Source organism: Paroedura picta, chromosome 5 (assembly GCF_049243985.1).
Source record: "Paroedura picta isolate Pp20150507F chromosome 5, Ppicta_v3.0, whole genome shotgun sequence".
Lineage (NCBI taxonomy): Eukaryota > Metazoa > Chordata > Lepidosauria > Squamata > Gekkonidae > Paroedura > Paroedura picta.
In genome coordinates, this window is record NC_135373.1 from 93,801,069 (window position 1) to 93,826,010 (window position 24,942).

At 39.1% G+C, this 24,942-nt stretch overlaps 1 protein-coding gene across 4 annotated transcripts in view; it reads left to right on the plus strand.

Annotated features, from left to right (window-relative positions):
• CFAP54 (cilia and flagella associated protein 54) overlaps positions 1-24,942 on the plus strand; it is a 147,648-nt gene that overhangs the window by 35,355 nt on the left and 87,351 nt on the right. For 3 of the 4 annotated variants that reach the window (XM_077339115.1, XM_077339113.1, XM_077339116.1), the window contains exons 11-26: positions 1,056-1,168; positions 1,252-1,423; positions 2,047-2,117; positions 5,219-5,353; positions 6,580-6,730; positions 8,919-8,986; positions 9,843-9,965; positions 11,081-11,231; positions 12,360-12,431; positions 12,527-12,648; positions 14,148-14,318; positions 15,797-15,889; positions 17,796-17,981; positions 19,004-19,146; positions 20,331-20,478; positions 22,200-22,355. In XM_077339115.1, coding sequence (XP_077195230.1) covers positions 1,056-1,168; positions 1,252-1,423; positions 2,047-2,117; positions 5,219-5,353; positions 6,580-6,730; positions 8,919-8,986; positions 9,843-9,965; positions 11,081-11,231; positions 12,360-12,431; positions 12,527-12,648; positions 14,148-14,318; positions 15,797-15,889; positions 17,796-17,981; positions 19,004-19,146; positions 20,331-20,478; positions 22,200-22,355 — 2,075 coding nt within the window. The remainder of the gene's footprint in view (positions 1-1,055; positions 1,169-1,251; positions 1,424-2,046; positions 2,118-5,218; positions 5,354-6,579; positions 6,731-8,918; positions 8,987-9,842; positions 9,966-11,080; positions 11,232-12,359; positions 12,432-12,526; positions 12,649-14,147; positions 14,319-15,796; positions 15,890-17,795; positions 17,982-19,003; positions 19,147-20,330; positions 20,479-22,199; positions 22,356-24,942) is intronic. The other variant, XM_077339114.1, reaches the window with a different exon arrangement.

Consider the following 24,942-nt stretch of genomic DNA (forward strand, 5'->3'; position numbering starts at 1 on the left):
TCGGGGGGGTTCCTGATTAAAAATTTGGTCTATATGGAGCAACAAAAAGTTTCAGAGAATGCATAGAATGCAAAAATAGTATTGTAATATATATTTTTAAAATTTCAACATAAGTACAATTTGCCAGGTGCCCCCAGATGTCCCTCCAAAAGTGGAACAATCTGGTCACCTTACTCTACGCACAACAGACACCCTGTGTGGTATGTGCGGCTGAGAGAGCCCTGATATTACTGTTCGGTCAGAACAGCTTTATCAGTGCTGTGGCAAGCCCAAAGTCACCCAGCTGGTTGCAAGTGGGGGAGCGCGGAATCAAACCCAGCTGACCAGATTAGAAGTCTGCACTTCTAACCACTACACCAGTCTGGCTCTCAAAATTACTATATAGATAAGCAGTTTTAAAATATTAGTTAAATAAATAAGGAAATAATTAATTTGTATTAATTGCTAATGTACTTTGCTATTTTTCGATTTCTTATATTAAAATCAATCAATAATAATAATAATTAAAAAATAACTGATTCCCTGTCTTCAAAATCTCCAAGTTTTACTATACTTCTGCAGGAGAAGCAGTGGCTAGAACCTCTCTTCATGCTAAGTTTTCTATTTGCAAGAATTTTTTTAAAATAATTTAGTATTTCACAATGGGATGCCTATTCTGTTACCTGAGACAGCTATCTATATTGACTGGGCCTCATCCAAAGAACCCTGGCATTTCTACAACCTTGATATTATTGTCATGGACAAATTGTGCTGTGTTTTAAAAATAAAGCAGTTAGCTTTATCTTTGGGCTATAACCATAAACACAATGAAATTATCCTAATTTCAAAATAGATAAAAATATAAATTGGCTAGTTTCTTAGATCATGGGGTGGGTGTCATGGGAAACTTCAAGAGAGACACAGGTAGCATGTCAAAAAACTGTATGTGGTTCCTAAGCCACTATCATTGTTTACAATGTTATATATATACAGTTAGTAAATAAACACAATTTAGTTGTTTAGACATTTTATCTATTGTGTTCCTAATTTTTCCACATTTGGGATTATGGCTGTAGGGAAGAATACTGTTACTGCGGAAGCTACCCTGAGGTTTATTAAAATGGCTTTCAGCTACGAAGAATGGGATGCATTTGATCAAACAGTTGGATTGTTCTATACTTTTATTAAGGTAACCTAATGTAATATATCAAAATAATTTAATTTGCATTGAGGCCCACGTAAATGATTTTTATTTCTCTTAATGTTTATTAGAGTCAAGATAATTCATTATGGAAGAAGGCAGAAGCAGAGCTCAAATTACTTCTTACAATGCAGTCATTACTATCTACAAGAAAGCCAAGGCATAATTTGTGTGTTCAAGAAAATAGCATCAAAGATGTAGTTTTTACTCGAGGTTCACGGAGAAAATCCCTTGCATTTCAAGGTGTGTTGTTATAGCCATCTGTCATCTGAAATAGTTATTTTAGTTAGTGGCTGCATTAAGAGATTTTAATATAAGATCAGGAGAACATTTTTATAAAGTATTTTTATGCTTTCTTGTAACTATAATAAAAATAACTTATTAACATTTTCCCAAATGTAACTAACATCCTTAAATCTACAGTATTTGCAATGCAGCTACTAGTGTAATGCTATTGAAGGGCTGTTGTATCACACCATGTGACATTGTATCACTACCTCAGTTATTCAGATTTTGTATACTTTGTTTGGTACTACACTAAATTTTGGATGGATCTGTCTGATTGCTATTTAGCAGGAAGAATGGTTGGGGGAATTACAATTTTCTGTATATTTCTGGCATGCAGGTAATTCCTTGTAAAGTCACTTGACGCTTAAAAGTCATGATTGTTAAAAATTTTAAATGGTCACATTTTCTCTGCTGCCTTTAAACGTGATCAGCACTTTATTTTCACTACTCTTTCTTCAGTGGTTGAAATCTCAGCTGATGTAGTTTTAAGTTTAATTTAAATTGTTTTTTTTTGAAATTGACTGTTCTAATTTCCCCCTTCGTCATCTGTTAACAAATTTAAACTCTACAATCATCAGGAAAAGTTGGAGAAACTACTGATGAACTTTTCCGGTTGGCGAGGACACTGTATTCATGCGTCTGTAAAGAGGTATAGTAAAGTTGTGGCCATTGGTATATGAAATATTTGGAGGACATATGTTCAATAAATTACAATAAATATAAGATGCACATTGTTACCAAAACTAATATATAAATATATCCGTTTTGGAAAGTTAATACCTTTCTCTTTTTTATTACTCTAAAGACAATATAACTCTTCTAAAGAAAGCAGACAGCTCAAAAAAATAACTGCAGTTGCAAGAAGTTAGTACTAAAGAACTTAAGTACAAAAGAAGCTAGCACGTATCCCCAGAAATGGTCTAACAGCTGATGCTTTTGCTTTGCAGTGAAGGGCACGTGCAGGGTTTAAAGGCCATTTGAGTTTTCTGAAATGTAGATTGTCAAGGAAGAAAGACCCCCCCGTTTTCTTTTATTTTCTTTTATATTAAAAATGTAAATTATTTATTGACAATATTTTATACTACTTTTCTGATATCTACACAAAGCAGTCTCCAGATACACAACTAACACGATAAGCATTGAAACCAACAATAGACTCAGACAATTAGCGCAGCGGCAAGTCAATTTCCAAAAGGGCTTTAAAATCAGACTTTTATTTTTCCTAAAGATCGTCAGAGATGACACTTTTCTAGACAGGCCATTCCAAAACTGAAATTGTGTACTGTGAGCTAAAACAAAGCTGTGAGATGAAACTAAGCTAACCTCCCTCAGTACTGGTGTGACAAGTGTTGTGTTCTTGAGGACTTATACCAGAAGTGGTCTGGCAAGTATGTTGACCTGGGTGAGGGCGAACAAGCTAAAACTTTATCCTGACTAGACAGAAGTTGCTGGGTTAGAAGGTAGGCCAGGGACTTCAGATTACCCTTGTTATACTCTCCTTGAAAAGCCAAGTTCTCATTTTAGGAGTGCTGCTTGACACCCATTATGCATGGAGGCCCATTATGCATGGAGAATGGCGGGGCATTGTGTCCCGCCGCAATAGCATGGCGGCAGCATGGGTTAGCTGCCGCCATGCATAAAAGGTCTTAGACAGGCAAGTGGCTATAATGGCTTAGATCGCATTTGCCTAGTGTGTCAACTGTACATATTCCTGGGTCAGTCAAGTATAGCTACAGTAATCCATGCCTTAATTATATCTAGACAATACTCTGTACTCAAAGAGTATTCAGAAGCTACAGCTAGTTCAAAATACTGCAGATAGACTGGGGGACCACTGTCTTTGGCTACAGACAAGGGGTGTGAATTTTGTTTCTCCAAGCTGAAAAAACCGAGTGAATTCTCAACTTGGAGAAAGTATTTAAAGTGACTGAGTCCTTTACATGCCTTTGGAGTTCACTCACGACTCACAGCTTTTCCCATCTATTGGAAACAATGGAAAATGGGGGCAGAATGTCATGTGCCTGATTATTTTCCCCTGGATCCTCCCTGAGTTTTCCCAGAGGGAGGTGGTTTCCTCATTACTGTATGTTGGCTTTCTGTTGGAAGTATGAATATGTGTATCTCTCCCTGCACCGTTGAATTGGTAAACAAGTTGTTGTATAGGTTAGCGAAGACTATCTGGCCAACTTTCCCATCCCACTTGTCTCTGGATTTTGCACCTGGCTAAGATCGGGCACGACTTCGCAACTAACAACAACAACAAGATCAAATGTCCTTTCATGAGAAAGGTCTTCTTTTGTCTTTGGGAAGGTGGTAGTGGTGGGGATCCTGTGTCTATATTACCCCAGCTCAAACCCAGAGCTTCATCGCAGTCAATTCTTCTGTTTCACGAATTACCTTTGGTAATTCCTGTATACCTCTTGTTCAATAAACTAACTTTGATTAAGTACCTGAGCCTTGGATTTTGCTGTGTTAGGGGATAGAAGGGGACTTTGCAGCAGTGCACTCCTAGGGTCATGACACAGTAGAAGTGAGCCCAGCCAGGGTTGATCTTGCTGCACAAAGCAATGGTCTTTATGCAGCACAGAAGCTCCTGGGGCTTACTTCTCCAGCAGCTTAGTTTAAATTAGACTGCAGAAGAAGCAAGCCTAGGCAGGATTGGACTGTTTTGTTTTTTTTTTAAATCTGGATTCCCCCAGAATTGGATTTCCAAAAAAAAAAAAAAAAAAAAAAAAAAACCCACCCCAGATCCAAATAACACACCAAATACCATTAGGATCTGGGATTTTTTGGAAATATCGAAATTTGGGAGTGTCAAATAAAACCGAACTGAAAAATACTGAATTTTAAAAAATTGCACACCCATGCTACAGACTCTGCCTGCTTAGCTTTGCTGATCCATGCTACCAGCTGGGCTCTCTGTGGTACTGCATTTGAAGATGTCTCTGAAGCTTCACTTTGTACAAAATGCAATGTAAAGTCCCTTGTCTAGCATCAACTCCTTGAAATATATATTGACCCTAGTTATGTATCAATTAGCTTTTTGCTGCTGGGCTCAATTTCAAGTGCTGATTATTACCTTCATGGCATAGTGCCCTCATGCCTACCAAACTTCATCTCTCAGTGTACCCTCATGCACCAGCTGTGTTCCTCAGACAGCCTTGCCATGTGACTTTTTCTGTTGTCTGAATACTCCCTTGGAAATGGTTTACTTGAGTTGTTTCAGAAGGGGAAGTATTTCCTGTATTCATGGAAGTGTGAAACACAGTTGAGTTTCAGAGGGTAAGGGGTAAATTGGAGACAGATATGGCTGGCTTTTTCCCCCTGTTGTATTCTTTCATCTTGCTGATGGACTGTTACATTACATTTGTTTGTATCTTTATGGTTACCTTATTTACTGCTTTGAACCTAAGAAGGTAAGGTGGGATATCAATTTTTAAATAAGTAAATAAAATGAAGCTCTTTCAGAGCAAATGGGAAAATCAGTTGGAAAGATGGTTCTTCATGCCAGTGACATTGGTTTCTGGAGATGAACATTGGTGACAAAACAAGTGAATGTGTCAACTGCGACTCTAATAAGATTTCAAATACACATGATGTGTAACCATATATGAATAACCACAGTTCTAAAGTAGTGCAAGAATCAGGATTTTTAAAAAGGACATAATACAAATTGCTGTGTGTATTCTACCATGGGCAATTAGTCAGTACTTGTTTATGAAACTGTTGAAAAAAATGCTTTTTCTTCAGGGCCTCCAGCCAGACAGACAAATGATAATAGATGCAATAATGTTTTTGTGGCAAAAGTGTAAGATAGGAATTCAGAAGATCCTGGTGAGTGGAGACAACTACTTAAAGACTGCTCGTAAATACCAAACTTCCAAGGTAATCTTTTATTATAACTATATTTGTTGAGGAGGGGAAAACTGCATGTGATTTGCCTACTCATCTAAATTGTTGTGATGTTGTAAATACAAATGAGCATGAATTGGAAAAATGTGGTTTGGTTCGTGGTTTATGGCGTACTGGATTTGCAAACCATGAACCATTACAAACTTTTAGCCTCCAAAGAAACCAGTTTGGGTTCATGACATTCACGACATAGTGGAATGCTTCCCATTAGGCTAGAGGCACCAAATTTAAAGGAGATCTCTGGCTGACTCTCATCTAGCTACCCTCAAAGTTTGGTAAGGATTGGATTTACAGGATCTGAGTTATAACCCCAAGGAAAGTGTTTTCTGGGGAAATGCCAGGTGCAAGTTCAGGAGGTTTAGGAGTGTATAGAACAGCTTCTGTACAAACTAGAGACATTAAAGTTGCAGGGAACTTCCCTTGACTGCTTCTCTGGTAAACATTAGATTAAGCAGAGACAGTCTATTTAGAGGTATATCCATTCTTGAACCACCATGAACTGCTTGAAAATTTGTGCTGGTTGACCTGTCAGAAACTTGAATTCATGAATCATGAACCATTCATGAATTTATCCCAAATTTTGGTTCATGAACTGGCTTGTGCCCATCCATAGTTTATGCTCATTAATACTCTGCCTACTCAATGTCTTGCCAAACAAATATTACACATGCATAAAGGGACTGAGAGCTCTTTAAATACTTCAGAGTCAGTTTACTCCAAGCCTTAACAGCCTGGACTGAAGTCTGAGGCCAAGATAATTAAAGGAACTAAGATCCCTTTAAGTGTCTGGGAGTAGAGTTTACTCCAAGCCTTGACTGTGCAGCTAGTTGTGGAGAAGGCATTTGCTTTCATACTGGTATTGAGATTTGGGAATATCAAGAAATACTGATATTTATTTGGGTTCAGTATACCCAAGATCCCCAAATACTGCTTTTGTGGGTTGGGGTGTTTTTTTTTTGGCCAACCAGTACATTTGTTGTGTTGGCTGTTTACATTTGGACTTTTCAATGAACCAGGAGTTTGATCAAATCATAATTTATAACCCATGTTTTATCATCAAAATCCACCTATTGAATCATATAGAATCTTTTCCTACAAATTATTTTCATGTTATTTCACAGCAAATCATTCATAACCTGTGCACATATATGTGTATTTTGTGGGAAAGCACATTTCAATGGACTTTGTTTTCTCTTTAGTGGGTTCATATACTTTATATTCTCAGTGAAGTAATTCACTCAATTAATTTGGGAGATGCTAATGCTGTGGTGATGGCTGAAGTTGCCTTACGTCTAACTGAAGTGATGGAGAATACAGTGAACTACACACTCAAATCTGAAAGCTTTTCAGGTATCTGCTTAATAAGATAGCTGCTTATAGATGATACTGAGATACATTTCCATCTAGGAATAGTAGAAGAAAATATTAATGAAAATTAATTATATATTATTTAAAGTTAACTTGTAAAAAACAAAGCCAGTATGGAAATATGAATTTTATTGTATTTGACATCATGCTCTTTGTACTTTAGTATTATCTGTTTTCATGGAAAGCTGTGGGGTTTTGGAATAAACTATGAAATGATATTCCAGTTAAGTATTTAGGATGTAGTTTTCGTTATGAATTTATCATGGTGATCTCATTATATACTCCCAGTAATTTCTCTCCTTTTTTGCATATTCTCCTCACTTTGTAAATAGAAGAAGAATATGCCGCTTTTACCTACCCCAAGGAGGCTCAAAGCGGCTTACAGTCACCTTCCCGTTCCTCTCCCCACAACTGACACCCTGTGGGGTGGATGAGGCTGAGAGAGCGCTGATATCACTGCTCAGTCAGAACAGTTTTATCAGTGCCATGGCAAGCCCAAGGTCACCCAGCTGGTTGCATGTGGGGGAGCGCAGAATCAAACCTGGCATGCCAGATTAGAAGTCCGCACTCCTAACCACTACCCCAAACTGGCTCTCCTAACCACTACACTCCTAACCACTACACCACCGCACTCCTAATCACTACACCCAACTGGTTCTTTCCTGGAATATGTGCCTTCATCTCTTCCAGCCATTTATGTAATTCATTCATGTCAAAATCTCTGCCATGTTTTTCCTCAGAACTGAGCACTAACAATTGGCTATTTCCTTCCTCAAATGGGAAAATACCTGCTGCCCATATCTACCTCCTCTCCTAGTCCCATTTGAGCAATGTGAGCTTTGTCGGCTGTCTTACAATCCCACCTGCATATGGAGTGTGCAAAAGAACTGGCTTGGGTGTCCACCCAGGATTATAAAGTTTAGCTAACTGCATTCGAATTTCATTTTTTTGTTTATTACATTAGTATTCCATTTATTCCATCGAAGACCCTCTCCTCTAGCCTCATCTTACTCTTGGATTTTCTCTTTTCTCAGTAAAGTTTTCCCCTTTTCTTTGGATCCAGAGTGTGTGTTTTGGTCAGTGTGTTTGCATAATTTATGCATTGTTATCTTAATAAAGGTTCTGAGGTGAAGAATCAGTTGCTGGAGAAATCTTGTCAGTTTTTTTGTCACTGAGAATATGGAGATAAGATGATGGGAAAAAGGACCCCTTTTTGTTCTTCTGGCTGTTTCTGAACCTGAACTAATTAAGCAAGTGTGTGGGGGAATAGTTTTCCTCTTCTTTCCCACCCTTCCTATTGTTATTTATTTATTGTATTTATATACCACTCTCCCCTGAGGCTAAGGGTGGTTTACATAAAATGCAGAAAACAGTACATGGAACTCAGCTTTTCACAATAACAATGACATTAACATTAAACTATAACAGAGGTAACAGAGTATAACGATGCAAACAGGTCCAGAGCAGAACGTAAGGATGGATTTCGGGGAGGGAGGGAGCAGAGTCACCTGGTCTCAACCAAATGCTTGGTTGCAGTATTAGATACACTTATCACCTTCCTTCCGTTGCATGCAAGGCAGTTTACAGTTCAAAATAATACCATATGATATGAAAGGAAAGGGGGGCAAAAATGATACTGGAAAACAAATTCAGGCACTTAGATCACTTTTATAACTGTTCTATAAAGACCAGATGAACTTGTTGCTGATGGAAATAGTTTGGGGGAGGACTTAAATGGCATTTGGTGATGGAGGGGATACCTGTTGTGTGGTAAGATAGTATAGGGTCATACAGTGATCTGTAGTACTGTGTTCTTTGCTGAAATCTGTTTGTTCTAGGTTCATCTGTGAAATGGAATTCTTGACTGAAAACTGTCTGAGTAGTTTGTTTGCTTATGGTGATTGGTGGCTGTTTTCTGTCCATTGTATCTTACTGCTGAGTGCTTAGAGCTCTTATACGTTACTTTGAGTTCTGTAGTATGGGAGAAAAATTAACTTTGAGTTACATGCATTAAGCTATTATTTCAGAGTCTGGGAAAGATATACAATTGTGGAAATCAGATAAAGAAGCAGAGGGCTTCCATCATTACTATGGTCTTGTACTGGTGGTTAATATAAATTTGATATATTTAGTACAGGTTCTCTTAATCACTTGTGTTTTCTTTCTGTAGTAAGAGAAAAAATGGACTCCATAGCACTATCAGAATTCTGTATTGAAGATATGCCTTCAGTGATGCAGGTATACTTTTCTGTTTGATACTTGAATAATAGATATAATTTTGAATATAGTAAACATACTTGGGACCCTGAGACAGTAACATAACCTGCCACTATTGTCGTTGTTTTATTACAAAAAACAACAGATGTCACAGAGACTAAGAAATATACAATTCCTAAATTCTACAGCATTCAAAACTCTATGCATTAACTGGACATGTGCTATATATATTTAGGTTGATATGCAGCCAAAGTGTGTTGTGAAACAAGGACAAATTAAATAAGGGTGAGGGCGAGGTATATTGCTTGACTATTGAGACAGCAATAACAGCCTTGTGTGATAAAATCAGAGTTCAGTAGGACCTTTAAGATCAACAAAGATTTATTCAAGGAGTGAGCTTTCGAGTGCAATTTTAAATACCTGTTATGAGTATGTACTCCTGATAGATTTGGAAGTGACCTGTTACTGAAATATGAACTATTATTAAGGGTTGCTATGAATCAGGAAGTGTGGTCTAATGCTGGGCTGCAAATTACTAATCTCTGGTTTTTGAACTCTAGCCCAAAGAAGGGGTATTATCATTACTTTCTTCCTGTTTAGCTGGTTGTCTTGAGCCACTTTATTAGCTCTTCACACTGTGAGCTGCTTCTGAGAAATCATAGTTGAGTTGCTCAGAATCCATGCTTTTTCTGTTCTGAGATCTGGGCTGAAGCTTCAGATTTCCTCAACAGCAGCAAAACATGAGCTTGACTGTCCAGATGTACTTCATGGATTTCATTTTCCCCATCTTCATTTTAGTGTCTTTTCTTACATTCAAAATTACTTCTGTATACATTTTTGTTGTCACAGCTTGTTCTGATGTATGAATGTATTTCAGAGAAGCCCTGCAGAACAGTTGCATTTAGCTTATGAGTGCCTGGATAAAGCAGTTAGTGCAATGACACACGCTCGCTCAGTTTTACCTGCTGGGACATCAGTGTTGGGTAACTGGTTCAAAAAGGTAAGGCCTGTAAAATAGTACTCTACATAGGGTTGATTCAAGAGTGTTCCTGTGCCACAGGAGTCCTTTCTGACCCCAATGAAGTTGATATCCTGGGTTGTGGGCCCCAGAACAATAGCCCTTTTGTTTGGGGATTGTGCTGACACGGGGTAAGGGAACAGAATAATCTACATTTTTCCTCCTTCCTTCCTTCCTTCCTTCCTTCCTTCCTTCCTTCCTTCCTTCCTTCCTTCCTTCCTTCCTTCCTTCCTTCCTTCCTTCCTTCCTTCCTTCCTTCCTTCCTTCCTTCCTTCCTTCCTTCCTTCCTTCCTTCATTAATTCATTAATTCATTAATTCATTAATTCATTCGCCGCTGCTCTCAAGGACTCGGGGCAGTTTACAATAAAATAATAAAAACACAGAACCCTTAAAATCCCCAGAATATTAAATTAGCTGTTGGGAAAACATTTTCTCCTTGAGTGTGCATTTCTCCATTGTGGCCCCCACCATATAGAATGGCCTGCTTGATGAGGTCAGGAAGGCACCCCCCCCCTCTTGTGGCTTTCTGCAAGCCATGCAAAACTGAGTTGTTCAGAAGGTCTTTTCTATACAGGTAATAGGGTTATACTGTTCAGGATAGTTTAGAAAACTACTGGTGTAAAGTTTTAGAGACCATCGTCTATAGTTCTCTGAACATCTCTTGGTTTGAAAACACTCTGGGGGTCACCACAAGTCAACTGTGACTTAAGAGCCCTCCCACTACCACCATATTTGCCTAAAGGCAAGAGCTGAGTTGATTATAAGTGGAAAACAGAAAGTCTCCCAAACAAAGAATGGTTAAGGAGAATATGGGACATCATGCACTTTACTTTTTTGTTTTGAGGAATGGAACAAAAGAGGGAATATCTTCATAAATAACTGAACATTTGGAATACAATCTATATGCAAAACATTTAAAACAATGTTCTTCATTAATTTCATTTAATGTCTTATTAAAAGAAAATGTATAGTTCAGTTTCTGATGTATTTGTAGTATAAATATTACTTTCTATTGTCTGTAAAACATTTAAAAACTAATATCTCAAAGGATTGTATAATATAAATATTTAAGAGTTCTATTAATACTTTTTATCAGCTGACAAAAAATGAGCAAAATTTGAATGTGGCTCCAGAAAATGAACCTGCCCAGAAATCAATGATAGGAAACAACTTTATTATGGATTTACATCTTGAACTTATTATGGCTCAACATCGAGTAGCTATTAAATTATTTAACTTGGCACAAGGTAAGAACAAGAAGAATAGCCACAGATTGATGTAATTTACTGTTATTTTTGGAAATAAGATATCATCCAAAAGTACCTTTCTATCCATGTGATTATATAAGTCATAAAAATATTGCATGTTATTGTTCCTATAGTGGGCTTCATCCAGATGACATAAACAAAATTATTACATTTATTGTGTGTATTTGTGTTTCTGAGAAGAAAGGCAGGATATAAATTACCCTAATACATGTTCCTCCAAATTTGGAGGAAAATAAGGATATTCATTCCAGGTAGAGTATCTTATACGGTGTGTAATGCAGTTACACACCTACTGAATAGTACATTTGAATAAGAAAATCAGTAAATATTAGTGACATAATTTTATAAGATTTTCAGTATTTTTAACTTCCTAAAAAAATTGTTGCTCATAATTGCATACAAACAGACTGATAAATTATAATGTATTTTTGGGAGTCCTAGCTTTAATCAGGGATCCCAGATGGTAGGACCTGGAGATTAAAAATATGATTGTAATTATTCACGTGTTACGTTTGCTGTGGAAAAATCTGATTTAGCATTTATAGGGTTGTGCAAGAACTGCATATTTACTGTTCATTTTGTGGTTTGTGGCTGAATCACCGACCAAACCATGAATGAATATGCTGGTTCATAACCTGAATTGGTTTGTGAGTCATTTAAAGTTTAAACCCCTGCTTTCTGATCTTCTTGTCTTTTTGCAAGGAGAAGAAAGCAGGGTTTAAATGTCTCAGAGCCATTTAAATCAAACAGCTCAGCTGCATTGAGTCCCCTGCTTTCTGCTCTTTATGAACTGCCATAAATGGCACCAAAATTCATTGTCACACTGTGCCCATCCCTATTTAGCAACACTTGTACCCATAATGCTTATTTTTGTTTTGAAAAGTATGTAATTATCCAGAATGGCATAAAAGATAATGAAATTTTATATACTCCAGTGCATGCTTCAAATTTAAGCATACCAAAGGCTCAGATGAAATGAAAGACAGTAGTACTAGTGTTGTAGTGGGAACATTGATGCAGAACTTATAATGAATTTTATGCATTGCATTAAGTAGATAGCATAAGGTAAATGGCATGTGTGATACAAAATAATATTCCTTCTTTTAGACACCCAATATGATAAAAGCATTACATTAAATTCCCCTATGAAAGATGTGAACACGTTCAAATGTTTAGCAGGTAATGTACATTAATGTGTATTTCTAAAATATTTTATGGTTACCACATTTTACACAAGGAAAATGTATTACCTTGTTTTAAAAATGGTTTTGCAGAACAAGATGTAGTGAATCAAATAAAAAAGAATAAATTGTCCAGAGCGCTCTTCCTGATGGAGAAGGCTGTACTGCTGCATCCATTAGAATTAGCCAGTTCTTCCCCAAACCAGCTCCTTGAGGTAATATAAATTATGTTGAAAATTAATGAACATCCTACTATGGTGCACTTTTCTTTTTAATATTTAATATTTAATTATCACTCATAATTGTTTATTGAAAGAACACTCTATAAAATGAAATCTCTGCGGATACTGTTGGCATTATAAATGTTCAGAAATAACAGTAGCAGCAGGCTTTCTTTTTTGAAGGTGGGAAAATAGATAAACAAGTTTTTTTCCCAAACAATAAATGCAAAGAAGGTGATTCTGTTTTTTCAGGCTATAGCTGTTACTCAAGTAGTGAGCATCCAAAGGTTTAATCAAAGATGCCAGATTTTCTGATGTTGAAATGAATTTTTTTTTTCCTCAGGGAAATCTTAGAAACATACTATATGTCTGCTTCTTCATAAAATACGTGTTCCAGTAGAGTGCTTCGGGTGAATAACTCAGAATACAGAGAAATTTGCTACCTTTAATTAAATCTTTTGCTATCCACTTTTGACAATATTGTTTTCTACTGATGCCCATATTTAAATATAAACTTTAAAGTGTGTATCATCCCAATATGTATTCATGGTCCAGATCCCATTACAGACAATTTGATGGATTGGATTGAGTAAAATGAAATTTTCCCCTTCTGCTTCTGAGGTAGCTCTGTTTGCCAGTGAAACTGTAGACCTGCAGATTTCCCAGGTCATATATAATGGTAAGAATGGGCACAAACCGGGAAAATGCAGTTCAAATTGTGGTTTGTGGCCAAACCATAGATCAAACTATGAACTGAACCAGAAGTTTTGTTTGATAACTGAACTGGATTGTGGCAGCTCAAACCAGTTGAAAGGGACTTCAGTGTCTTTAAACAAGTTTTGAAGAAAGCTCAAATTAATTTTTCCAACCAGCAGTTTCTCGGTCATTATGTGTAACACGTGAAGACAGCCACTGAAAATCCTGTGTGTGCTGTACTGATGTCAATAATAGGTATAGAAATATAAACTTACCCACCTCCCAGAATCCTGCAGATTAAAATACAGTGACTAGTTACTATATACACATCTCCTTGATTCCTGCCATATGATTTTTAAAATCACAATGACCGTTTATGCACTGGAGGTTTCATGCCAGGCTGCAGGCTTGAGTTTTAGTTGTGGCAGGTTGCCCCACCTCTTTCTGAACCGATATGGGGGAGTATTTGGCCTGGTGCACCTCATCCGCACCCAATTTGTGTTCCTGCACAGGAGCTGGGGCAGTGAAGTTCCCAGTGCATAAAAGGTCAATATGATGCATTGTACTGACCTTTTAGCTAAATATTATATGTGTTGATTTTTCAATGTATAAAACAAAATGAAATAATCAAGAATTTGTTTTTAAACATATAAAATCATATGAAAAATTGCTTGTCATGACATCTCATAATAATCTGTTCATTGGATCTTTTTTGCTACTCATATTTCTTTCTTTATGTATCAGATGTATAGATTAGCCAAGTAACATTTTTCTTTGGCTTTAATTTTAAACCACAGGAAGCATTTGTTTTAATTCAGAAGGCAGAAGCAGAACAAATTTCATTTTATACTAGTCTCCAGCAACCTGCAACTGCTGTGAAAAGCAAAGTTCCACCGCCTCCGATATTGCTTTCCAGATCTTATTGTTCCATGTCATTTAAACCTGCTCCATTTTCTTCAGATTTGAAGGTAATTATTTTCATCATTGGGGTATACATTGCTCCATCTTGTTTGGTCTTCATAATTAAGGATACTTGGTGATTGAGAGTATGTGTTTTACTTTTTTCTTTAGTCCTTTTTTTCAGTCTGCATGTTTCCATCAGCTAATTTCTTTTTTTACAATGAATTCTTTTTGTATCAGTGTAGGGCATTCACCACAGGGTGGTGCAATGTGCTCAGTTTTATACTTTTTATATTCTTTTCCTCTTTTAAAAATTTTTTGATACATGATGAAACAGAAAAATCACCACTGTGTTTAAAAACAAGTACTTTCTCTCTACAACACCGACACTGTGAGGTAGGTGAGACTGAGACCGCTTCAGCATGAGGGATTTGGCTGGCCTCACCTCCTGTTTGTGCCTGAGGCTAATTCCCACTTCCTAACAGAATCAGGCCTGGTCTAGTACAGTCCCAGGGCTGCTGTGACTCAGGCCCTCAGTTCCCTTTTTTGCTGTGGGGCACAATGAGGTGTAAATCAGGGCGGGACTGTCAGGAAGGGGAAAATCCAAGCTGTCCACAATTAGGGCATTGCTTCCCTACTCCCCATTAAGCCTCATTTCTGTCCTTAACTCTGCCTCCCAATTGCTTTTTTTATAGGCTAGAATTGCACTACAGTGCGATTCCAATGTAATGAAATTGTCCCTCGTCCAGCATGGCTGCTGGCTGGGCCTCAGATGGCTGTGCCACTGCTGCCAGGGCCTCCACTGGCAGCGCTGTCTCTGCCTGGTCCTTCACCAGCACTGCCGCCACTGCCTTGGCCTCCACCAGCATGACTGCTGCCTTGGCCTCTCTGGCATTCTCCCTGGTGTGGGGCAACAGATGTCACATCTGTACCCATTATATTTAGGGGGGGGGGATTTCCTTTTTGAAAAGAGCTTGAAAAAGTTTAAATCATTATATAATCCCAAATTCTCCCACCAACCCCAGTTGAAGGAAGAAATTATGGGTCCTGGGTTGGTTAATGTATATATATAAAAGTGAGACAAAAAAAAAGAAAAGAAAGAAAAAAGAAAAGAAAGTAGTGATGCCTCCTGTCCACTGTCTACTGTGCAAGTGAATAGTTCCATCCAGTGGGTTAAAGAAAATATGCACTTATATAAGTATTTCTATTATGTTTAGAGAATCTTTACATCTTTACTTTAATACTTACTTTAAAACTTGCTTTGATGTGCTGTTGGGATTCAAGCTTCCAAACTATATCTTATAGACCACTGAAACTATTCATGTTATAGTACATTGATTCAGATATTCATAATAAATTATTTCAGAAACCAAAATTATAGTGATTTTGAAAACAGTTTTCCGGTACTTTACAATATAATTGTTTAATAAGTAGACTGGTCTTGTAACTTGGAAATTTGGAGATACTCTTCTTGAGTATGTTTAGAATGCAGCTTGAATGCTTAAGTAGCTCCAAGTATTTCAGTAGCTGTTTTTTTTTTTTTAAGGTTGCATGGTATGCTATTTTTGGATGTGTAGCACAAGGAAGCATGCCAAAAGTTCGGTTAAATAATTACACTGTGAAGAACACTGCAGAACTGGTAAGAACTCTTACAATTCCTATCTATTTTATATGCCACATAGGTAGCATGTATGGAAAGAGTCTCCTCTTAAATATAGTATTGTATGTCAGTGGTCCGCAACCAATTAATAGAGTTGAACTCCCCTTATCTGTCTCCTGGCACATGGCATTCCCCAGGGTGACTAAAACTGTTTAAGTCCCAAAACTCAGCCTGAAATCAGATTGGAATTGATCTAAACAATCTACTTCATTCAGGAATCCCTGAAGTTGGCCAGTCACTACTCAAGCACCTTGCTTTTTCTAGAGGGTTGGACTAGATGACCCTGGAGGTCACTTCTAAATTTATTATTCTATGATTCTAAGAATGGAAAATTGAGCCTGGATGGTAGTTGTTCAGCTCTCCTGGGTCCAGAGCAGTTCACTGGCCAGTAGTATCCCAGACTAGTCAGCCGGCTCCCACCCTGGCTGTAACCATGGGGCTATTCTCTCAAGGAGGCATCTACTGTCTCTCAGACCTAGTCTGCCAAACCCTGCCCTTGGCAGGAGCCAGAAGGGGCAAGGGTTGTACAAGCAGGAGGTAGGTCTCAGACTTCCAAGAATCCTGTCCACACCCTCAGACTTCACAAGCTGATATACTGGAACATATATTCATACTTGTTTGTTGATTATGTCCTTTCTTCTATTTGCAGACTTAAAGATCCTGGGGCAGTAAAGAAATATGGTTATTTAATGACTTGTAGAAAAGTGAATCAAATTAACTTGGATTTGTTCAAATCTGAGGTGTTTCTGATAATGGCAATAATCTGACTATGTTGTTGTTGTTAGGAGCAAAGTCGTGTCTGACCCATTGCGACCCCATGGACAATGATCCTCCAGGCCTTCCTGTCCTCCACAATTCCCCGGAGTCCATTTAAGTTTGCACCTACTGCTTCAGTGACTCCATCCAGCCACCTCATTCTCTGTCGTCCCCTTCTTCTTTTGCCCTCGATCGCTCCCAGCATTAGGCTCTTCTCCAGGGAGTCCTTCCTTCTCATGAGGTGGCCAAAGTATTTGAGTTTCATCTTCAGGATCTGATCTTCTAAGGAGCAGTCAGGGCTGATCTCCTCTAGGACTGACTGGTTTGTTCGCCTTGCAGTCCAAGGGACTCGCAAGAGTCTTCTCCAGCACTAGAATTCAAAAGCCTCAATTCTTTGATGCTCGGCCTTCCTTATGGTCCAACTTTCGCAGCCATACATTGCAGCTGGGAATACCATAGCCTTGACTAAATGCACTTTTGTTGGCAGGGTGATGTCTCTGCTTTTTAGGATGCTGTCTAGATTTGCCATAGCTTTCCTCTCCAGGAGCAAGCGTCTTTTAATTTCTTTGCTGCAGTCCCCATCTGCAGTGATCTTGGAGCCCAGGAAAATAAAATCTGTCACTATCTCCATTTCTTCCCCATCTATTTGCCAGGAATTGAGAGGGCTGGATGCCATGATCTTCGTTTTCTTGATGTTGAGTTTCAAGCCAACTTTTGCACTCTCCTCCTTCACCCGCATCAACAGGCTCTTTAGTTCCTCTTCACTTTCTGCCATTCTGACTATAATGGGTCTCATACATTTTCTTCCTGTAGGTGATTTATAACTGGCTGTGTAGGTCTTTCGTTTAACTAGGATGTAAAATAATGTACATGTTACTGTAAAAGCTTTGTTACCTGGACAATTCAGATTACTGGCATACTTGGAATCCAGGGGCCCACCCAAATAGCTCTTGTGCTGCCTGCTTTGGCATTACTGCTGTCTTGCTTCCACTGGGCTGTACGAGGGCAGATGTTATGGTGAGACTGCAGCAATGTGCAGGACATCTTGTTGCAGTGAACTGCAGATACTCCCATTCATCACAAAGCTTTTACTACATCATTGTTTTCTCTGGTTATTCTATATTGACAGGTACGAGCTGACGAAAACTGTGTCTTAGAAGTAAAAGATTTAGAACCCAATGAAATGTACATATTTGCAGTTGCAGCATATTCCTCAGATGGAAAACTAATTGGTGATGGCATTGGGGAAACAACCAAACCAGTTCTTGCATACCCACCTCTTTCTACTGCTACAGCCAGAGCATACCTGATTCAGGTAGTAATGATATTTCAGTGAGCTGTCTTGCATTTTTAATTTTGTTTATAATTTTTCTTGATTTGTAGTATTATTGTCCCATATCTCCTTCTGGCATTTTGGGAATACAAACATTGTTAAAAAATAGGAAACAGAATGGAATATTGGATCCAGTAGAATGGGGCACAGAAGGATCTTACAGAACAGATCTTGAGCACAGGGTTGGACTAGGTGGCCTGTATGGTCCCTTCCAATGCTTAGAAGATTGTCCATGTTTTACATCATGAAAACTTTAGTGGATGTATCTACCAAGCTTCTATATGTCTTTTATCTGTTATTTGAAGGCTGTCCAGTTCCTGCATTCCTTCACTGTGTTTCTAGCCTTTCCTGGCTCCTACATTAACTTATGTGATCTCTTGTTTCTCCCTTCCACACCTACACTCACAACTTGATGCATCTCCCCCCCCCCCATAAGCATATGGGAATTCTGATCTCACATAGTCATCCAATTACCATTCCTCCATTTCAGCGGCATTATGAACTTTCTTTGTGATCCATAAGACACACAAAATTGTGGTTCCTCAAGTTGAGGAATCCACTTTCAAGGCTAAGAGATGTCACTTTATATGATGATGAAGAAGAAAAGTTGGATCTTATATGCCTCTTTTCTCTAAGTCTCAAAGCAGCTTATATTCACCTTCCCTTTCCTCTCCCACAACAGAGCCTTTGAGGTAGGTGAGGCTGAGAAAGCCCTGATACTACTGCTCGGTCAGAACAGCTTTATCAGTGCTGTGGTGAACCCAAGGTGACCCAGCTGGTTTCATGTGGAGGAGTGTGGAATTAAACCTGTCTTGCCAGATTAGAAGTCCACACTCTTATCACTACACCAAGATGGCTTTCCATGATGTATTCCCTTTGATTCCTGTATAGTCAAAGAAGTACAAATTATTTTTGTTGATGATTTAATGACTAGCTTTAATATTGATTAAGGCATTTACAAATATCCACAAAACAAAATATCATAAAGTGTTCTTTTTTTCCAGTGTGCTTTTGAAACTGAGAACTATACGTTATCCAAAAAGGCATTTCAGCCCCTCTGGGATTATTTTGTTTCAGCTCCTCATTCTCCTGTTGCTGATGCTGAAATTGTTTCTATAAGTCACAATTTGATCATATCTCAGTACAGGTAACCAGCAGTGAGAATATTTAAATTATGACTAGAATTAGACTATTTAAGTACTGATACTATATTTTATATATATAAGTTGTATGACAAAATTGTAAACGTGTTCAAGGAAATTTACCATTTTCAGAATAATAAAGGGGTTTTATGCACTAGTCTTTCCCTCAACTTTTGCCCTGCATTCCCCTCGAGTGTATATTTATCTTCTGCATGCTAACTCACTTTCACTTCAAGCTGGGTCATTTTTTCATTTTGCTTCTGCATGGCTTTAGCTCCACTGCAGAGCCTGCAGGGGCATGCGGTGTCCCTACAGGGACACCGTGGGTCAGGGCGAGGCAGGCCAAAAGGCCCGCGCTGTCAATTATGCACAGCGCCGGCCCGTCTCAGCCCCTGCAGGCACACGCAGTATCCCAGAAGCTGTGGAAGTTCCCTCATTCGAATAACGCGGGCCTTTCGTAGCCCTGGGCCGGGCCATGCCCGCACTGGCGGCGGGGGCATGCATAATCGGGTATTTTCCCCGCTGCCCTGCCGCAGCCAGCATGAACATTCCGGCCCATGCGTGATGGGTCCTTAGCTGGCATCACAGTCCTTGTAAACCCTGCTACACTAACAACAGCTCTTTTCACTAGATATATTCAAGTGAATATATTCAAGTGTGTAGCCATGTTGGTCTGAAGTAGCAGAACAAAATTTGAATCCAATAGCACTTTTAAGACCAACATAGATTTATTCAAGGTATGAGCTTCAAGTGCATTTAATCAAAAGCTCATGCTTTGAATAAATCTTTGTTGGTCTTAAAGGTGCTTTTGGACTCATTTTGTTTCACTAGATATAGAAATTGATGTAAATAGCATTTGTGGAGAAGCAAGTTGGCTCAGCATGGCCCCGTTGGCATGGTCACTGACACTACTGGGCCCAGGGTAGCTCCTGGGCTATGATTATGACCATCATAAGGAGATGCATTCTCTGTTCTCTATTCTACTTTGGGGATGATTTAACCTGGCCTTATATTTTTTGAAGATTTCATATTTTTCTACATGCCTTAGGGGTCACCCACGTTTGTAGAAAAATCTGTTTAGTGCAAAGATCCACATATTTAGTTATAGGTTAATTATTGTGTATTTATGAATGTGTGTATGTATAATGTATAAATATAAATAAAATAGTGTTTTTCTCATATTTTGTAGATTAATTCCTGATATTGTACATCATGCTTCTCCAAACCTATTATACCTGTTTCTCAGGAGCATTTTTATTATCAATGACATCTGTGTGAATGAAAGAGGTCTCTTCTCTGATTCTGTTTCTTTCAATGAACTAAAATATAGCAGACAGGTATGTGTGGTATAATATGCTTTGCTTTGATCATTTTCTTTGTTACTTTTCATGTTTTAACACAAGCATATATTTACCTGAATTTTCATGGTTTGTGTTTTCATACTGAAAACTGTTGTTTCCATAAAATAAAACTTTTAAAGAAAAGAACTGATGAGGCAAATCAACTTCTTGAAGTTTAAGCTGTTTTATAAGACCGGTTTGACTGCCTTGGTATCTTAAGTTCTGAAGACCACAAATAGAATTGTATTTTATTATAGTATTTTATTGTGTATATTCTTTTAGTGCTATAAACCACTTTGAGCCCATATGAGGGGCAGCAGTATAAAAGTTTAATAATAAATGTAAGAAATAAAATATGGCCCTGTGGGGCTAGCTTGTTGAGGGTACCACAGCAAGGCAGCTGTGGTACAGTCTACAACAGTGGTCCCCAGCCCCCGGTCCGGGGACCGGTCCCGGTCCGTGGGCCAGTCGGTACCGGGCCGCAGCTCCTCTTCCCCGGCTGCTGCTTCAGGGGCTGCCCTTCCACTCTGCCGCTGGCTCACCTTTGGTGCTCTCCAGTGGCCGCCATGGCTGGGGCTCCCCCTTGGTGTGGCACTGCGCAGCTGCTGCTGGCAGAGCCCCCAAGCGGGTGGCAGGAAGTCAGGGGCACTGGTGGGAAAGCAAGCAGAGCAGGGGCTCAGGCAGTGGCAGTGACGTCCTTCGGCAAAAGATCCCCCCCCCGGGCCTCAGTAAAATTGTTGTTGACCGGTCCCCGGTGATAAAAAGGTTGGGGACCACTGGTCTACAAGACAGCCCGTGGGGCCATATTCAGGGATATTTCATAGACCCGCTGGGCCAGAAATAAGCCTGCTTACTTTTACTTGTCACATGTAAGCCTGTTTCTAGCCCTCTAATTGTGTATGGAGGCAAGTTCAAAATCTCTGAAAATCAAGTGTTGCTATTTGTCCTATGCAAAATCAAACCTTGATGTGTGCCTCGATGAAACCAATAGGATCTATTAAATTGCTTGACTTGGCCCCTTGGGCCAGTCTTGTATGCTAAGGTGGTATTCCTTTGGTTCTAACTGTTCCTCTTCGTTGACATTTCACCAAATTGTTTCCTGAACTTGTTCTGTGCAAATTATTGGCCATGTGAAGGAACTAGTGCTTGGATTGTACATACTGTTTTGCCTGTGACATTTATATACCACAGAGTGGCAAGGAAGCAAGAATGTCACAGAATGTAAGAATTTTGGTCAATAACCTGTTAAAAAGAAAATTAATGCATTATATTGCCTCCTTTTAGTCCACAACCCAAATGTTTTATATTTTGGGACTAATTCAGAAGCAGTATTACCGTTTCTACATTTAAGTGATTTTCCATCCTACAGGGATAGAAGTTCAGCTGCTGCTCTTGCTTTGTCACTCACTAGATGGCAGACCTATTACATTTTCCTAGTTATAGTTTGAATCTTTTAATTTTCTTATAGAAGCATGAAGCTGTGTCTTTAGATTTGTGTGTGTTATAAAACTTTTTTCTAAACACTGTATTGGAAAAGACAACTTTTAAAGTTTTATGAAGCATGCTAAATTTGTAAGTAGGCACATTAGAAGCATCTGGAACATAAAGCTCTTGCCTGGGTGCTCTTTCTAATGCCATAAGCATATTTATGATTCTAATTCCCAGGATGTGTGTGTGTTATAAATGTATAGACTGAAGTATCTTTTTTTTCCCTACAGGTTGCTAGGCTAGCTGAATGTGAGAGGATGCTAATGGCACTTGAACTGAGTAACTGGCTGAACGATGTATCATATGCTTTGCAGTCTGTTGTTCATTGCTATGGCCTTATAGCTCCCCTGATCTTTCACAGGATCCATTCAGTTCCCCTCATTCAGGTAAGGGTACTTCTTCATATATTGAACCTTTCCTGTTTTAATGCTTTGTTTGCATGCTTGTTCTGGCGTCGGCTTTGAAAATAAATTTCAATTCACTCATAATATATTGAACAACACAGTATTCATCTAGATGTAATGGTTAAAAAGCAACTAATTAACTACAACTACAAAAAATCCCCTCAGAGCTAACAACCAGTATAATCCTAAGCGAAGTGGAACTCTTCAAGTCCATTGAAATCAGTTGACTTAGAAGGGTATCACTCTGTTCAGGTTTGCACTGTAAGTCTTATTTCTACTTTGTTATGATCTCTGTATATCATGGTGATGGACTTTGAATGTGTTCAGAGCTTTGATTAGTAAACTTCTAGGCCCATTATGCTCGGCCGCCGAAATGGTGATTTGGGGTCACATGGAAAATGCGGAGGGGGAAGAAGTGAAGCAAACCGCTTATGCACGGGACGCGATGCGATGGCGGCAAAACCCACAGTAATCAATTATGCACGCGGCGACCCTGGCGCCGCTTCTGGTTGCGCCCTGGTCACCTGGAAGCTGCGCTTTCTTCCACGTTTCATTAATGTGGTTTTTTCGGCGGCATGCACCGAATCTGTGGCCGGTTGCAGCCTGCGTCGTGTGTTATTGGTGATTTTAGTTGCCGCCATTCCACCCCGAATGTGCGCTATCCCCCCCCATGCATAATGGGCCCTAGAGCTAACTTTTAAGCATGAAAAACCATCTCCATTCAGAGGTACATTCTTGAGTTGCATACTCAAAGATCAGGAGTTGCACCTTCCCACCTCCTGTTCAGAGGCTCCTTCTCTGCAAACTAACTTTTTTCTGTTAAGAAAACCCCTTTTTTAACCTTTTCTGTCTTCTCTTGAGAGCCAGTGTAGTGTAGTGGTTAAGAGCAGTGGCCACTAATTTGGAGAACTGGGTTTGATTCCCCACCCCTCCACAAGAAGCCAGCGGGGGGATCTTGTGTCAGTCACAGTTCTCTTAGAGCTCTCTCAGCCCTACCTACCTCACAGCATATCTGTTGTGGGCAGAGGAAGGGAACGCAATTGTAAGCTGCTTTGAGACTTCTTTGGGTAATGCAAGGTATAAAAACCAAGTCCTCCTGGAATAGAATCATAGAGTTAGAAGGGGCCATATAGGCCACCCCCTGCTCAATGGAGCATCAGCCTAAAGCATCCAGGATAAGTGTCTGTTCAACTGCTGCTTAAAGACCGCCAGTGAGGGGGAGCTCACTACCTCCTTAGACATCTGATACCACTGCTGAATTACTGTGACTCCCCCTCCTTGATATCAAGCTGGTATTGTTCTGCCCATAATTTAAAGCCATTACTGTGGGTCCTATTCTTTTCTGCCAATGTGAACCACTCCATGTCCTCCTCCAAGTGACAACCTTTCAAATACTTTGAGAGTAATCATGTTCCCTACCCCTACTACTGTTCTTTTTCTCTTCTTCATTTTCCTCTTATGACATAGAGAACAACCATTAAAATATGGTGGAAGTGAGTTGGATAGCTGCCTTGGGCTGACGGCTACAATCCACGTCTGCTTTGCCATGAATAGCATGTGACAGAGACTCTATCCATTACCTGAAAATCTTGAAACAGGCAAGGCATAACCAATCTATTGGAAGCAGCTGTTCTTAGCCTCTGAGTTCTGCAGCTGATAAATCAGTCCTGATTATTGAGTCATCTATCTGCTCAGTATTAGTACTGAAAATTCACCGTTTGACATTAGAATCACTACTATATACTCCTTTGTTACTGTATTAGCAGCAAACCAAGCAATTGACCCTGAGGTGTCAGGCTTGATATCTATTGGAACTGTAGAAGGAGAAGTACAATGTAAATGTAAATATAGTTTAGACCCTCTCAACTTTTGGTGTGAGCACCTAAGGTTGATCTTTCTCTGCATTCTTCTGCCACCAATGTTGCTGCAACCCAATGTATTGAAGTGACTGAAGATATCATCTGGAGATTTCCATTGTCCAATCAAAACCAAGCCCCAGATGTTGAACTCCTGAGATTCTTTATCAAAAGTCATCTCCTTTCTTACCACCAATGGTATCACCTAGCATCACTCCCCTATCCCTCTTATAATAACAAGGCTGCTGCAGGCATTCATCATCTGACTTCTGGATCTAGCAGTGACAGCCTCGGTATCATGAATATAATCAGGGTTTTTGGAATCAATTTCAATTGATCTCTCTGCTGCCATCACTCCATTGGGAAGAATGAGGAGTAGGCACTGGGCTTCTGTTGGTCTCCAAGATGCTAGCTGCCATACTTCATTTTATCGACAAGATCACAGATTTGCTCTGGGATATGTTCAGTACCAGTACTGAACATTATCCTTTGCCCGTCTTCCACCATCAAAGTTTTGATCAGCTTCATGCCTGTGATTGAAACACTTATTCAGCATTAAGAGATAATTGTCCTTTCTACACAGATTATTCACCAAACAGCAATTTAATTGATTTTCACCTCTGTCAAGTAAAGGATACTTACTTGCACAAATTAACTTTCAAGTAGTATAGTAGTCTGATCACAAATACTATAACTTTTTAAGCCTATAAGGA